This window comes from Geotrypetes seraphini, chromosome 6 (genome assembly GCF_902459505.1).
Source record: "Geotrypetes seraphini chromosome 6, aGeoSer1.1, whole genome shotgun sequence".
Lineage (NCBI taxonomy): Eukaryota > Metazoa > Chordata > Amphibia > Gymnophiona > Dermophiidae > Geotrypetes > Geotrypetes seraphini.
Window position 1 is genome coordinate 228,312,187 of NC_047089.1, and position 17,330 is coordinate 228,329,516.

The following is a 17,330-nucleotide window of genomic DNA, read 5'->3' on the forward strand; positions in this document are numbered from 1 at the left end:
AGGCGGGTGTGAGCTGCGGGGACCGCGCGATCCTTCATGCCTCACTGCGGGGACAAGACCCATTCACCGCCCCGCGGGCGGTGAATGGCCTTGTCCCCATCGCCGCAGCGACTGCTAGTTTTCTTCCCCGTTTTCGGCGGTGACCCGCGGCTAAAATGCGGTGGCCGCGGGTAAACCGCCACCGTGTCATTCTCTAGTTCACTTACTAATTGGGAGTTTTTCTGACCAAGGATGTGTCTGCTAGGATTAAATTCTGTTTAAAACTAGCCTGTCTATATGGGAAGCTTAAAGAGCCCCTATTAGACACTGAGGTCTTTTCTCCCTTTTTGTAAAGAAAGGTGACTTTTTTGTCCTGTATTTTGGAGGGTGCAATTTTTTGTGCATTATATAGTTTAAACATATCAGTTTGTCAGATGACAATAGAACCAGAGCTGATGATGTATAGCAGGGGTGTCCAACCTTTTGGCTTCACTGGGCCGCATTGGCCGAAAAAAATGTTTCTGGGGCCACACAAACTTTCAAACGCTGCAGCAAGACACAGGAGGGAGCCGGCAAGATGGTAAACACCCAGGGGCAGCAGAGGAAAACACTGCATCGCCCTCAACCAGGGCCACACAAAATACTTCACGGGGCCCGCATGCGGCCCTTGGGCCGCAGGTTGGACACCCCTGATGTATAGTGTGGGTACACTGCCATCCAAACAGGGTGTCATCTTCTGCATGAGCTTCAGGTTTCCTCCCTGACCCCTGCCATAGACACATTACTGTTCCCACTGCACCGTCCTTTCTCTACCCTCAGCTTCTCTGTCCCTGGTTCTGTCCTTCTGGGAGGCAGAAATAAACTTTGCTTTCTGACTGGATTGACTCATTCAGTTACTGTTTATTTTAGATGTCTATCTGTATAAAGAAGGGTAGCAAGCAGCCAGTATGAAGAAGGAGAAGTATTTCTTCTTAGGAAGCCAGGGCTAGCTGATTGCCCTACCTGGAGGCTGGTTGAGGTCTGTAGTAGGACGGACGAGAAGCTTCAGAGGATGAAGGCTTCCAGACACACACACACACACACATCATTTTTACCAGGCTTTCCTACTGACATCTGAGCATGCAGAAACAGAAAGGATTGTTTCAGCGTCCCATGCTGGGCTGATGAAAAGTGACACTAAAATGGCTAATCTAACCAACACAACAGAGTACTTCTGGGGCTTGGAGGAATACTGGGATTATGTTGATCCAGTGTCAGTGGATGAAAGAAGCTTGGAAGCCAATAAATGTGAGTACTGTTGAAACTTATCAACAACTAAACCAGAAAAAGATAAAAGCAAAACTGAACAGCGGCAAGTCTGTGTTTGTACCACATGTATATTCACATCTTCAAAGAAGTCAAGCAACTGTCCCATTAATTCGTGTTTGATTACGTATTCCACAATATTTATTTATCTAATTCATTTTATATCCCTTTGTCCCCAAAGAGCTCAGAACGGGTTACAGGTTAAACATACATACAGTATTTATAACATAACATACATTTTTATTTATATACTGCAAAAGCCTTTCGGTTCTATGCGGTTTACAAAAGAGATGGGCTGACCATTGTCAGTGAGCTACGATAGATAGAATATTGGCCTCAGCGAGTTAACAATAGTTTCACATCAGTATGCTGCTTTGAAGGGATTACAAGAATTTTAAGAACAGATGGGTTTTTAATAGCTTTCTAAAAATGCATATATGATGTTGATATGCTAACCATTTGGCCCAGTTCAGGATCCCTGGAAGCGGCTTGGTATGATAAGAGTCGGTTAATTAATCTTTTCTGAGTGCAGCCTTTGACTGAAGAGTAGGTAAAAAATGAACGGGAACATGTGGAGCGACTTGGCGACGAGAACAAGAAATGAGTAGTTAGGTAGTTAGGCAGTAGGCCATGTAGGCCTTTGTAGACAAGGCATCCAAATTTGAAGAGAACTCTTCCCTCAACAGGAAGCCAATGTAGTTGTGGTCAATTTTTTTCAGATTAAAGATTAGTCTCACTGCCGTGTTTTGGATGATGCTCAGTTTCCGGAAATGCCTGCATTGTTCTGCTAGGTATGAAATGTTGCAGTAGTCCAGGAGGCTTAACACTAGCTATTGTACTAATAATCGGAAAGGAGCAAGTTCAAAGAATTTTTTTTATGAATCTTAGTTTGCAAAGCGTGATGAAGCCTTTGTGTACAACTTGGTCCACCTGAGTGGTCATAGATAGCTGTATATCAAGGTGAATTCCCAAGATTCTAATCAAAGGGGTGATGGGAAAGGTATTTCAATACAAGTTTTATCCTAACTTGGCACATACTAGAGGTCTAATATTAATATACAGTACATAATATACAGTTTACTGGTTATAATTTGCCATAGTTATCCTTACAGCACAGGATTTTCAGTATAAGCTTTATCCTAATTTGACACAGTTTACACATTAGATTTGCCATAGCTACAGTGCAAGATTTTACAATGTAAGTTTTCTTACATGACACATACTGGTTCTGGTACCAATATACATTTCTTTGTAATTTATTGGCCTTAGGCAGAGGAGTAAGGTGAAGAGGTATGGTTTTATTGCTTTTCTAAAGCTGAGGAGTCCTTTAAGGGATCTGATCTGTGGGGGCAGTTGATTCCAGTGGTTTGAAATGAAGTGGGAGTACATAAGAACATAAAAATAGCCTTACTGGGTCAGACCAATGGCCAATCAAGCCTAGTAGCCCGTTCTGATTCCGGAATCCAAAAGAGTAACAAAAGATTCTAGAACCCCCAAAGAGAAGCAGCATGCCATACTACCAATCCAGGGCAAGCAGTGGCTTCCCCCCATGTCTTTCTCAATAACAGACCATCATTTGGCAGTTTGCAGTTGAAGGGCACAACCAGGGAGCGTGCTGAGGCGTATTTCATCCCGGGAGCGGAGAGACCAGTTTGGCATGCACGCAGGAAGTTTAGCCGTCACATAGCCTGGCGTCATGTCATGCAAGGATTGGAACACTAGCCTCAGGCCCTTGAAGACACGACGTTTGGCTACGGGCAGACAGCGAGCCAACGCTGGAGCATGGGAGACAGGGTCGCGGGCACGGAATATTTTTAGAAGCCTGATTGCCGCGTTTCGAACACATTTGAGACATCGTACATTTTTTGCTGTGAGACCATTGAATAGCATAATATAGAAGTATGCACAGGCACATTAATTTTATTGTCCTATATCTCCTGCACAGAGGATCTGACTGATCCAGCTCTTATTCATCATGTAAATCCCATACACACCGAGAAAAAAAAGATTAAATTCAGTCCAGAGGAGATCAGCATACAAAGGGGTGGAGCTGCACAACTTCCCATGAAATGTTATATGTTTCAAGCAGGTCAGCTCAATAACTGGCTGGCCTACATCATCTCATGCGCCTCATCCTACCTAAACTTCAGGAAACTACTAAAAACTAATCTATTTACCAGATTTACAACCTAAGACTTCTATGCCCTACCCATGGCCCCTTTTATCTCACCATGTCCTGCTTCCCATTAAACTGCATCTTCATCGGCTGATTGTACCCTCTCTGTTTTTTACCTAAATACCTATATCCACTGTCTGTACCCCCTTTGTTATACCTACACTCTTAGATTTAACCTTTATGCAGATTGTCTTGACCTTCTTTTTTTGCTCTGATTGTACCATTTTCCCTGATTGCTCCAATTTTCTCCGATTGTACCATTTTCTCTGGCACCTAGTTTCTCTGATTGTACCATTGTAACATTTCGCTGATTGTCCAGTCCTTCTTCATTGTAAACTGCCTCGAACTACTATGGCTTTGGCGGTATATAAAAAATAAATAATAATTATTATTAAATTATTATTATTATCCTTATGTACTTATATTCAGCAAGGAAAAATGCATAAGTGCGGCTGCCAAATATACACATATAACTATAGGCATCGGAACGGGGGAGACCACAGGGGCCATGGCCTCTCCAAAAATTGGCGGTCGCCGGTTGGTGCCTGCCCTTCCACCTGTTTCCCAGCATTGCACTTTAAATCTTCGGGACAGCTGCCGTAGAGCATCAGTGAGCAGGCCTGCCCCCAGAACCCTTCATTCTACATCCGGGGGCAGGCCTGCTCATGGATGTAGCCTCAAAGATTTAAAGTACAACGCCAGGAAGAGGTAGGGGGTGGAGTCGGGAGCTGGTGACAGGCTGTGCTGCAGGTTTCTGCTGGGGCTAGGGCAGAGCTCCTGGGCCCACCCAAACCAAACAGCATTCTGCTGCCTATGCATCTACTATAATAAAACCTTAAGCGTGCAATAGCACTTCAAACTTCGTGATCCCTGCGCCCGTGATCCATAGCTCCGTACCAGTAGAATGAGCCTGTGGCGGTTTTCTGGCTCCTACTGCACATGCAGAGTTTGAAATGGCGACCACGGACGCAAGGATGCAGAGAACACGCCGGTGACTCCCCCCTCCCGCCCTCACTCACTCTAAGACAGTGATCTCAAACTCAAACCCTTTGCAGGGCTACGTTTTGGATTTGTAGGTACTTGGAGGGCCTCAGAAAAAAATAGTTAATATTTTATTAAAGAAATAACAATTTTGCATGAGGTAAAATTCTTTATAGTTTATAAATCTTTCTTTTTGGCTAAATCTCAATAATAATATTGTCATTTATAGCTAAAGAGACATATGATCAAGAAACTGTTTTATTTTATTTTTGTGATTATGATAAACATACCGAGGGACTCAAAATAGGACCTGGCGGGCCTCGTGTGGCCCCCGGGCTGCGGGTTTGAGACCACTGCTCTAAAAGGACCACGCAAAGGAGCAGCCGCAGTTTGGGAAAAGGTATTAAAGGACAGGGGGAGCAGGGAAGAGGTGATGTTGGACAGGGAGGAGGTAAAACGAAGGGAGAAGGGCTGCTGCTGGACAGGGGGAGCAGTGAAGGGGTGCTGCTGGACAGGGGGGAGGTAAAAGGAAAGGGTTAGGGGAAGCAGACAAGGGGTGGTGGTGGACAGCCAAGGAAAGAGAGAGACAGAAAGACAGACAGCGGCCAAGGAGAGAGAGATAGAAAGAAAGAAAGACAGACAGAAAGCAGCCAAGGAAAGAGAGAGAGAGACAGAATCACACATCTATTCTAGCACCTGTTAATGTAACAGGCTTAAAGACTAGTATAACTATATGAGGATAACTGATAAGTTTTACTTCCTGTCTGTGTAGTGGTGCTGCTTGCTGAATATTGCCACTAAGGGGGGGGGGGAAATTCTGTAAATATCACTAAAAGTGTGGCACTGGAAAAAATTAGTGCAAATTTTTTTTTTTAATTAAGAAAAACAAAGGAAAGAAGGGAATCAAAGGAAAAAAGTAGCTTGGCTTAAGGTACGAGGGGGTGCTGAAAAGTTCTCAGCCTGACTAACCAACTTCCTAAATTCTGAGCATTATTTTGCCACTGTAGCTGAAAAGAGTGTTATCTTATTTCATTAAGTGCCAATTAAAAAAAAAAAATAAAAAATCAAATTCTGTGTTTTGACATAGTTTCAAATCATTGATTGAACCATATTGATGGCATTCCTCTTCTTGGCTGGGCTGAGAACTTTTCAACACCCCCTAGTGGTGCTAATTAAGAAGAAAGTAAAATCCATATCCTTAGGGTTACCATATGGCTCCAGAAAAAGGAGGACGAATTAAGACATCTGGGTTTTACTTCCATCACTTTCAGTGGAAGTAAAACTCAGTTGTCTCAATCTGTCTTCCTTAATTCCAATGCATTGAATGGAAGTAAAACCCAGTTGTCTCAATCCATCTTCCTTTTCCTGAAGCCATAAGGCAACCCTAAGGCAGTCATCAGCTGTGCTGCCATTCCTAAAGCAGCAGCACCCCATGATATAGGATTATCATATGGCTCTAGAAAAGGGAGGATGTATTGAGACATCCGGGTTTTACTTTCAATGGAAGAAAAACCCAGATGTCCTTACTTCCATTGAAAACTCGGTTGTCTCAATCCGTGCTCATTATTCTGGAGCCATATGGTAACCCCTAAGTGACATCCTTAAGCTACACAAAAATGAGACTGAAGCGTTGGAGTAAGAGCCACTCCATAGGAACTTCTGCACGTACTCATAAAGACTCATCTTTTTCTGAGCTCTGAAGAGAGGGAAGGGAGCATGTGGCACCATCAGATGACATCACCTTTTTGTGTGGCAGGTTTCATGCTGTTTGTTGATGGAGAATACTTGGCTACACTTCCCAGCTAAGGATATAAAAGACAAGGAATAATCTCATGCAAACGGTCAAGCTTGTAGGTTTTCCAGCCTTATCAGAGTGGGTAAAAGGGTGGTGGAGCCATGGCGAAGACAAGGAAAAGTGATCACCAATTAATTAATTTAAAAAAAATGTATATACCATATAAGGCCTATATGGTTTATATAAAACCAAAAAAACTCTGTGGAGTGACGATGTTCCCAAATGGACTTTATTTGAAAGTATCAAAGTTCCAAAGGTACACTAAAATCATCCACATAAAATAATTCCATCCACATAAAAGTAAATCATCCACATAAGAGCCTTAAAGGACCTAGTCCGCTAGGGATACAGGACCCAACACGGTCCGCGTTTCGACAAAAAGTCTTCTTCAGGGGTCCCTGGGGGTCCTATAAAGGTGAGTACGTGGGAAACAATTGTGTGGTGAACCGGAAGTGAGACACTGCTTGCATTTGCAATGGAAAAAAGGAGACTTTTTGTCAAAACACGGACCGTGTTGGGTCCTGTATCCCTAGCGGACTAGTCCTTTAAGGCTCTTATGTGGATGATTTACTTTTATGTGGATGATTTTAGTGTACCTTTGGAACTTTGATACTTTCAAATAAAGTCCATTTGGGAACATCGTCACTCCACAGAGTTTTTTTGGTTTTCTCTGGATTTTCTTCTTTGTAGATATTTTGGGGTCAATTCCTTTTGTTTTTTGCTATACGGTTTATATAAAAGCATACATAAGATTAGACATTACATACATGTTCAATAAAGGAAAGAACACTTTGCTCTTCAAAAACCATCTCATACAAATAAAAAAAAAATCTATTGCATTAAAACATAAGCAGGTAGTAACATTTATACATTATCTCATCATAAGAAAGCATTTAAAACAGTTGTGTTTTCAACAGTTTCTTGAAACCTAATCTAACTGCACATTCCAAAGCTTTGCACCCCCTACTGACATAGAAACATGATGGCAGATAAAGACCAAATGGCCCATCCAGTCTGCCCATCCACAGTAACCATTATCTCCTCCTCTCCCTATTGGCTAAGGATCTTAACATTTGCATCTCCTCTTCCTATAGGCTAAGGCTCTTTACACCTGCATTGTGATGTCATAGAACTTTATGGTTATAGGAACATAGAAACATGATGGCAGATAAAGACCAAATGGCCCATCCAGTCTGCCCATCCACAGTAACCATTATCTCTTCCTCTCTTTAAGAGATCCCACGTGACTATTCCAGGCCCTTTTGATTTCAGACACAGTCTCTGTCTCCATCACCTCTTCTGGGAGACTGTTCTATGCATCTACCACCCTTTCTGTAAAAAAGTATTTCCTCAGATTATGCTGGAGCCTATCACCTCTTAATAATAATAATAATAATAACTTTATTCTTATATACCGCCAACAATCTTGCGACTTCTAGGCGGTTTACAACGAAGAGAAACTGTACAGACAGCGACTTACAGAGTATAGCTGAGAACATCTGATAGTAACAACAGTGATAATAATAGCAACAGTTTATATACTGCAGGACCGTGAAGTTCCGTGCGATTTACAATGAATTAGAAAAATTCCATAAATTGAGTGGAGCATTCATAGTTAGAGATTAGAGGTTAACAGTTTTCAAGATCAGATCTGGGTGGGATTACGAAGGGGGCTATTGTCCTGAATCGTTACCTAGGTATTTCGAGAACAGGTATGTTTTTAGGTGTTTCCTAAATTCATCATAGTTGTTTGTGTGTGTAATTAGTTTTTCTAAGTCTTTGCCCCATAAGGCTGCTTGATACGATAGAAGTTGTTGATGGTATCTCTTATATTTGCATCCTCTAGCCGGTGGGGAAACGAATTTCAGGTGTTTTCTTCTCTCATGTCTGTTGGTTGAGAATGAGAAGAGGTCTGTTATGTATTTAGGGGCTAGGCCAGATAATACCTTGAAGCAGAGACATCCCAGCTTGAACTTCGTACGTGCCTCCATTGGCAGCCAGTGCAGGAGTCGGTAGGAAGGGGTTATGTGATCGGACTTCTGCAGCCCGAAAATCAACCTGACTGCTGCATTTTGTATCAGTTGAAGTCTCTGCATTTGCTTCCTGGAGATGGCCAGATGGGTAATGTTGCAATAGTCAAGGTGGCTTAGTATTAGGGATTGTACTAGAATTCTGAATGCTGAAGCGTCGAAGTATGCTCTAATGGACCTAAGTTTCCAGAGAGTAAAAAACCCTTTTCTGACTAGGGAGTCCACATGGTCTTTCATAGTTAGACCTTGGTCCAGTAATACCCCCAGAACCTTCATTGTTGGTTGAATGGGGTAGTTAAGATTGTTAATGTGTATTGATTTTGTCGTGGTATGTGGGTGTGGTGAGGCTATAAAGAATTTAGTTTTATCTGAATTGAGCTTCAGTCTGAATTCTGTGGTCCATTGTTGCATCAGGTTTAGCGCTTCTGTTGCTGTGGGGGTGATTTCAGAGGGAGACGTGATAAACGGGATAATGATTGTAAAGTCATCCGCATAACTGAATACTTTTATACCCCGCCGGGCCAGCTGCATGCCTAGTAAAGATGTATAGACGTTGAAGAGTAGTGGGGATAGTGGGGACCCCTGTGGAACGCCTGATGGGTTTCTCCATGTTTTAGAGAGTTTGCAGTTGAAGCGTACTTGATATGTGTGGGTTGTGAGGAATCCTCGGAACCAGTCGAGTACCTCGCCTCCGATGCCGATTGCGTCTAAACATTGTAGCAATTTTTCTTAATTCATCCTATGCCCTGTCATTGCAGTTTCCTTTCAAATGAAAGAGACTTGACTCATGAACATTTACAATATGTAGGTATTTAAATGTCTCTATCATATCTCCCCTCTCCCGCCTTTCCTCCAAAGTATATAGATTGAGATTTTTTTTTTATTTATTTAAATCATTTTTTATTATTTCAAAAAAGAATACCAATGCAACACAGCACCAAAACATCATACAAGAACATCCACAAAAAATCCCCCCCCTCCCTTCCCACTACCCTCCCATCCAGGGAACAGTCACCCAATCCAGTCCAAACAAGGAGTGATGTGCATCAATTCAGCAGTCTACTTCTGGCACGCGGACTCAATGTCGCAGCAAACGGTAACCAACATTGGAGAAACAAAATGCCCCGTTTAGAGTTTAAATTGGAAAGAGCTTGACATTCAAACCCAGCTGTCTGTATCATCAGTGACCGCCAATGCATCAGGGTAGGAGTCTGGGGCGACAGCCAGCATTGTAATATAGATTTAATACCCATAAGTATCGATTTTTGTACAAATGTCGTGCTTCCCCTTTTCACCGGGAACAAGGATAATTTCAGACTGAGATCTTTAAGTCTGTCCCCATATGCCTTATGACGAAGACCACGCACCATTTTAGTAGCCTTCCTCTGGACTGACTCCATCCTTTTTTATATCTTTTTGAAGGTGTGACCTCTAGAATTGTACACAATATTCTAAATGAGGTCTCACCAGAGTCTTATACAGGGGCATCAATACCTCCTTTTTCCTACTGGCCATACCTCTCACTACGCAACCTAGCATCCTTCTAGCTTTCGCCGTCACCTTTTCAACTTGTTTGACCATCACATACAATCTCACCCAAGTCCCGCTTTACTTTCCCTGGTTCCCTAGAATTTGGTTTTAATACCCTTAGGACCCCCGAGGAAGGAGTGTTTTTCGAAACACGGACCGTGTCAGGTCCCTGTTTATAATCCTATGTGGACCATATTCTTCAGATACAAACTGTTCCTTATTGATTAAAGACTTGGCATTTCGTACATCATCTCTGCCGTTCTCTTTTTCATTTGCTGTTTGGCATATTACTGCAGTTCCGTTGGATTTTTTTGCTTGTGCTCTTTCTTCCTTCTCATCTTCTTTCTATTTTTATCTTTACTATATGAACGATGTTCTTTTTCTCTTAGGCATGTTAAGTTTAGAGAGAGTGAACTTCAAAGTGTCCTAATGTATTTAGTTTTGTAAACTGCTTAATACTCATGTACAAGGGGTTTATCAAATATAATAAATACAATATTCATTATGGATATCCTGAAATCCTGCCTAGCTGTGTCCCGACTACTGTGTTGAGATCGCCTGCCCTAGAGCATACAGCAGAAAGGGGTTTTGCTGTTTTTTGTGTGAATTTGTTATTAATGATAGTGCTGTACATTACCTTAGTGAATTTATTGAAAAAAAAAAAAAGACTATAAATAAATCCAAATAAAGAGATAACAGTGTTTCTTTTAACAGATTCAATTGTCATTGCCTTTTGGGTTGGTCTGGCTGCATTTGTGCTGTTTCTGTTCCTTATTTTGCTCTACATGTCCAGGTCTGGCTCAGTACCAGTGAGGTGAGTATAATAAGTGTCATCATGTATTCAGTGGCGTAGTGGGGGGGGGGAACACCCCAGGTGCCATCTAGTTGGGAGCGCTGGCACCTCTCTGCCCCCCCCCCAACATCACACTAGCACCCTCCTTTACCCATCTCCCTGTACCTCTTTAAAATTTTTGCCAGTGCGAGCAACTACTCTATCCTGTTGCTCATGCCAACTTGGCTTCCTCTGAAATCACTTCTGGGTTATGGGGCCAGGAAGTGACATCAGAGAGAAAGCCAATGCCAGCGCGAATAGTGTGGGAAGGCATGCGTGGAAGGAGCAGGGGACACAGGGTGAGGAGTTGGTGCTGAAGAAGAGGGGGCGCGGAGAGGAAGGAATAGGGGCACCTGCCCGGTGCCTCCTACCCTCATTATGCCACTATATGTACTGCAGACAGAGAGGCTGATCAGAGCTAAGCTCTTTACCAGCTCTATTATTTAAAAAAAAAAAAATAATAATAGAAATGGTTATTGCAGAACAGTTCCTACAAATTGACAATTTATATAAAAACATAATTACAAATGACTGGGCCTGGGTGATGGGTTAAGTAGAAAAGAACGGAAGAAAAAGATAAGGAGGCTGGAATAACCAGCATTGTAATAGAATTTAAATATGTTTTAGGTAGATATAGAGGATGATGGCAGGAAATGGAACAGGGTAGAGAGACCAGGAGAAAGGCATTTGAAGGAGGTGGTAGAAAGGAGAACTGTGATGGAATTCTAAAAGCACAGGTTGAACACAGAGGATTGCTAATTAGAAAATGAATGGGCTAACTTTCATGGTCTGAATCCCACAAAGGAGATGGTTTGGATAGGTTGGAGGTAACTTCAACGGCAACTCCAGTAGTTGGAAACAACGGACGGTACTGGGTAGACTTCTAAGGTTTGTGGCCCAGAAATCACAAAGAAAAATTACATAGTAAATGTAATCATGAAATTGTAATGCATGTGATCCCAGGGTTTAAGCCAGTGGCTCCCAAAGCTGTCCTGGAGGAGCCCCCAACCAGTCAGATTTTCAGAATATTCAGTGAATATTCATGAAAGAGGTTTGGCACACCACTGCAAGCAAATCTCTCTTGAAAATTCATTGTGGATATCTTGAAAACCTGGCTGGCTGGGGGTAACCTATGACAGGTTTGAGAACCACTGCTTTAAGTATTTGAGTTTATGTGCTCAGGTACCCAAAGTAGTAGAGAACTCATTAAGAATGTTGAAGAATGGAATTGGTCGTTATTTTCTTGTCATTCACTAGGAGACTCTTTCACTAGAGCAGTGGAATTTGTTTATTTTTAAGCCTGGGCCGCTTTAGATCCAAATCAGTTGAAGAGTTGCCAATTGTATTCCCATACAAGGCCTCAAGACTGCTGATTGGTGTGTGCTGTCATCTATTCTCTAGCCTGCCTTGAAACTTTTTATTGGGTGTATGGAAGCAGGGCATGCAAATAGATCTCATGCAAATTCAATGGGGAAATCCAGAAAACCCAACTAGATTGCAGCTAACAAGGACCGGCGTTGGACAACCCTTGTCTAGATTAAGCAGGTTTTGATCAGGAACAGTGGCACAGTTCACCAACAAGGCTAGGCGTAAAGAATGACATGGTGACTGTTTCCCACGGTAAGCCATGGCAAACCTGCAGGAATGGTGAAAATATTTGGCCCTTTGCCATGAATTTTGGGAACCAGTCTTTTCACCGCCTTGCAGGAGCAATAAAGGGCATTGTTCCCGCAGCAAAGGATGACCACCTCCCCTCCCCTCCAGCATCCCCCCCTTGAACTTTCAGGTGTCCCTTTTCTAGTTTTAATTCCTTTGGAAGGGAGTTCCACTACATTGGAGCCATCACTGAGAATATTCTTGTCCTGACGCTTTTGTATTTGCCACCAGAAAAGATTGGGGAAACACTGGGCTGAGGATCTGTCCATCTACATCAGGGGTGCCCAATACGTCAATCGCGATCGAACGGTAGCTCAGGAAGGCAATAGCTCAGGAAGGCAATGTGAGTCGATCGCGGAGCCCATCCCGGGCTCCGTGATAGACTCGTGTTGCCGTCCTGATCTACCGGGCCGATCAGCCTTCCTCTGAGAGCCTTCCTCCAGTGTTCTCCCTAGGGCCTTTTAGCTGGGCGGTCCGCCCAGCTGTCATCTGCTGCTGCCGCCGCTGCTGAACATTTAAAAAAATCCCGGCTTGGAGATTTCAGCCCGTAGCGAACTTATGCTCCGGGCTCTAACGTTTGCGTGCCGGCTTCTCTTCTCTTCGAAACCGGAAGTTATGTCCGGGGGGGGGGGGGGATAAGGGAAGCCGGCACGCACATGTTGAGAGCCCTGAAGCAAGCATTCGCTACGGGCTAAGGCGGGAGACAGGTTAGTGAAGCATTTGCTCTTCTTGCTGCCGGGTCCTGCCTACTTTCTGTTTCCACGAAGGCAGGACCCGGCAGCATTTCCCTAATAGGTCGATCGTGATCTTGGGCCGAGCAGCCTTCCTCTCCCCGACGGCAGAATTGACGTCGGGGAGAGGAATGCTGGTCGGCCAAAGCAGGGAGAGCTTGGGGCGTCGTCGGCTTTCGGGCCTGTTATTGGTGGCAGTTTGGGTCCTGGTCCCCGAGGCAGTGGCAGTGGCTTGGGGGAGGGCAGGGAGAAAGAAAGAAAAAGGGCAGGCAGGGAGACAGAAGGAAAGAAGAGAAACAGAAAAAAAAGAAAGGGAGGCAGAGAGAAAGAAAGGGCAGGGAGAGAGGAAGGAAAAGTTGTGGGAGGGAATGAGGTCTGGAGGAGAGGAAGTATACAGGCTAAAAGAAGGGAAGAAAGATTGGATGCACAGTCAGAAGAAGAAAGTGCAACCAGAGACTCATGAAATCACCAGACAAGGTAGGAAAAATTATTTTATTTTAAATTTAGTGATCAAAATGTGTCTGAATTTATATCTGCTGTCTATATTTTACACTAAGGTCCCCTTTTACTAAACCGCAATAGAGGTTTTTAGCGCAGGGAGCCTATGAGCGTCGAGAGCAGCGCTGGGCATTCAGCCCAGCTCCCTGCGCTAAAAACTGCTATTGTGGTTTAGTAAAAAGGGAGGGGGGTATATTTGTCTATTTTTGTATGGTTGTTACTGAGGTGATAGTGCATAGAGTCATCTGCTTTGACCTCTTTGAAAAACCCTGGAATAGGAATGATAATTAACATTTTCTATGCGTACAGTGTGCTTTGTGTTTTTTTAAATTTTATTGTTGGTAGATCATTTTGACTTGGTCATTTTAAAAGTAGCTCGCAAGCCCAAAAAGTGTGGGCACCCCTGATCTACATTATCTATTCTTCCACATACCTAGATAAAGCATTCCCTTCTGAATGCTTTACAGCAATTTCTCTCTACAGTCTGTAAGAGGGTGGGAAAAAAAGTCCACCACCTACCTTTTCTCCTGGTTCCAGTTCTAATCAACCCTAGGAGATGATGACTTTGAAGCATTTTGTTTAGAAACATGCTTAAATTATGTTCTATTACTCATTCTTTTCTATTTTTGTGTACAGGAACAGCAATTCAAGAAAAAATATTTCAATGGGATTACACAAAAAATGTCCATCATCTCCTCCACCAACAGAGTAATTCTCAAGACAACTGTGCAAGCTCTTCCTCTGCAGACAGCACTTTAGAACTAGGAGAAGGAGTCTCAAACTGTGAGGCAGGAAACACAGCTCTTCAGATTCAAACTTGATCATCACTGAACTTCAGAACTTATACTCACTAAGGGAAGTGGTTTTGAATCTCTGGCTGCTGGATTCTTTTGGCTGGGACTAAAATACTCGGGGATTAAAATTAGCCTGCCGTATAAACAGCACATCGGCATCTCCACTAAAAACAAAGCCTATTTCTATATTTAAAGGGACGGATGTCTGCTAATACATGAGCCATGCAGTATAGTCACCATTTTCAAAAATAAATGTACAATACCAAGGGATCCTTTTATTAACCTGCAGTAAAAAGTTGTCTAGCGCACCCTGGTGCAAGTTTCCCCCTGGCACTAAGACCATTTTTACCACAGCTGTACAATGATCTTTTTCTACTTTTTTTTTGTATTACTAGCTATGCGCCAATATTGCCATTAACATGTGGCCATGTAAAAAAAAAAATAAAAAAAAATTACCGCATAAACACTTACCACCACCCATTTTGTAGGCAGTAAGTTCTCATGGGCTATTCCTGAACTAACCAGTTAGTGTACGGTAATATAGCTGCACTAATTATTAGTGCAGGTACGCCTACTCTCTGCCTCCAGAAATGACCCCTCATTAATAATTAAAAATATTTTTTTAGTGTGTAGTTAGTACATGCAAATTTGACACATATCTGAGTGCATCCTTAGGAAGAGTAGGAGATAGCGGATGAGCCATTTAGCTTTCTATAACCATAAAGCTCTATGACCTCACAATGCAAGTGTTAAGAGCCTTAGCTTATAGGGAGAGGAGGAGATAGTCGATGTTACAGATGGGCACGTTTGGTCTTTATCTACCGTCATGGTTCTATCCTGCAGTGTGCTATTTTAAGCTGCGTTAAACGCCTGTTGCACCTAACGCAGCTTAGTAAAAGGACACCTCGATTTGCTAACAGAAGAGGGTTGCCAACGGGGTTCTGTTTTTCTTCAAGGCAGATTGATTCAAGCTTGGGCTTACTCCAATGTACACACAGATTTATTTCTGATGGCCTTATTGATTGTCCTAAGAAAAGTAGAAGTTCACGTATAAAATCTGTCCTGAAAACACAGAGTCAGCTGGCAGCCAAACGCTAGGCAGTTAGAAGGTAAATTTTATTGGCTTCTAGGCTAATCTCTTTCTCTCTTTTTTTCTTGTTTGTATACCGCGCCATCTCCGCAAGTGTAGAGCTCGGCACGGTTTACAGAATTAGGATAGAAAGGAACTCCAGAAAAAGAAGGGTAATAGGAAAGGAACTAAGAGGGTAGAGAGGGGTCAAGGTACCAGAGAGCGGGAGGTGTTAGATTTTTGAAAAGAGCCAAGTTTTCAGGTGTTTGTGGAAGAGTTGGAGGGAGTTTGAATTTCTGAGCGGGGAGGTGAGGTTGTTCCAGAGTTCTGTGATTTTAAAGGGGAGAGATGTTCCTAGTTTTCCTACGCGGGATATACCTTTTGTAGAAGGGAATGATAGTTTCAGTTTTTGGGAGGATCTGGAGGAGTTAGGGTTTGAGGAGTTCCAAAGGAGTGGAATAACGGGAGGAAGGATGCCGTGTAGGATCTTGAACGCTAAGCAGGCACATTTAAAGAGGATTCTGGAATGTACTGGAAGCCAGTGAAGCTTGGACAGAAGTGGAGAGACGTGGTCGAACTTGCCTCTTGCGAAAATGAGCTTAGCTGCGGCATTCTGAATTAGCTGAAGTCTATAGAGGTTTTTCTTAGGTTTAAATAGGCACTTTCTTGCCTATTTATAAATAGGCAAGAAGGTGCCTATTTATAATGAGACATACATTTGAATGATCAATGATGAAACATATAGTGGTCAAGCCATAAGCTTTTAAAAGTATTTGGCTCAATTGTCATTTTTTGGTATAGATTTATTGTACTGGATTATTGGGAAGGTGTTATTGTGAAATGTTTATTTTTTAAAAAACCCAACAGCTAGCATAAAGTCTGCAGAAACAGCACATAGACTGTGTACACTGGCATTTACACCTGTTCAGGAGCAGGCCTAAATTTTAATCCAGCTCTGCCCAAATTTCTCCCCTAGCCTTGTCTACAAGTACATACCAGTTTGCACTGTGTGTGACCTGTAGTATAAGAACCCCAAAATGGCAAAGCAAGTCGCCAATTACTTGTCATCTGTGTCTTGCTCTGCCGTTTTGGTGTTCTTCTCAGCTAACTGTTCACTCAAATGCACATCATTGTACAAAAAATTGCATATTATACTTTACATAACCACTGAGTGCGCTGAAGACAAGTGGCTGACTCTTGAAAAAGGCATTTAGGTGCCGAAACACTGGCAGTGTTGAGTCCAGACCAAATAAAGACTCCATTTGATGACATATTCCTGGTTGGTGGCTTCTCTTCCTCACAACTTTTGTGTTTGGATTTTCGTTTTTGTCGTGGAGGTGTTTGTTTATAAAATAAGCATGTCATAGGGCAGGGGTAGGGAACTCTGGTCCTCGAGAGCCGTATTCCAGTCGGGTTTTCAGGATTTCCCCAATGAATATGCATGAGATCTATTTGCATGCACTGCTTTCAATGCATATTCATTGGGGAAATCCTAAAAACCCGACTGGAATACGGCTCTTGAGGACCGGAGTTCCCTACCCCTGTCATAGGGCAATTCTAAAAACAGGCACCTAAACATATGCACCACTTGTTTGTGACGCTAGTGCCAGTAATTGGCCGTGAGATATGTAGATGCACTAGGTCTTATTGTACAGGGTGGGCCACGGAAAAGTAGCCCACCTCTAATACTGGTGCCAGTAAGATGGTGTTCTCCCTGGAACAGCGAATAGTGATTGTGGAAGGCTATGTGCAAAGCGGATCCATTAAGGAAACGCAATTGAACAATTTTACGACCAACACAAGAAAAAAATCTGCTGCTTGTTCCAACAAGATGGGGCAACATGCCACACCTCGCGCGACTCACTGGCACAGGTTCATGAACTGTGAGCAAGGGGTTATGGCCACCACGTTCCCCGGACTTGTCCACATGTGATTTTTAGCCCTGGATGAACTC

General features: G+C 43.0%; 1 protein-coding gene across 1 annotated transcript; it reads left to right on the forward strand.

The window, feature by feature from the left end:
- The first annotated feature begins 946 nt into the window (after positions 1-946).
- On the forward strand, positions 947-15,537 carry MRAP (melanocortin 2 receptor accessory protein). The gene is made up of 3 exons (XM_033947652.1): positions 947-1,266; positions 10,511-10,610; positions 14,150-15,537. The coding sequence occupies exons 1-3, from the start codon at positions 1,143-1,145 to the stop codon at positions 14,223-14,225; spliced, it is 300 nt and encodes a 99-aa protein (XP_033803543.1). The 5' UTR covers positions 947-1,142; the 3' UTR covers positions 14,226-15,537.
- The last annotated feature ends 1,793 nt before the right edge of the window (positions 15,538-17,330 follow it).

Excerpts from the sequence above, each read along its gene's own strand:
- MRAP (XM_033947652.1), top strand. The coding sequence starts at position 1,143 with ATGAAAAGTGACACTAAAATGGCTAATCTAACCAACACAACAGAGTAC. Across the intron at positions 1,267-10,510 it reads AAGCTTGGAAGCCAATAAAT|ATTCAATTGTCATTGCCTTT; the intron begins GTGAGTACTGTT and ends TTCTTTTAACAG. Across the intron at positions 10,611-14,149 it reads TCTGGCTCAGTACCAGTGAG|GAACAGCAATTCAAGAAAAA; the intron begins GTGAGTATAATA and ends TTTTGTGTACAG.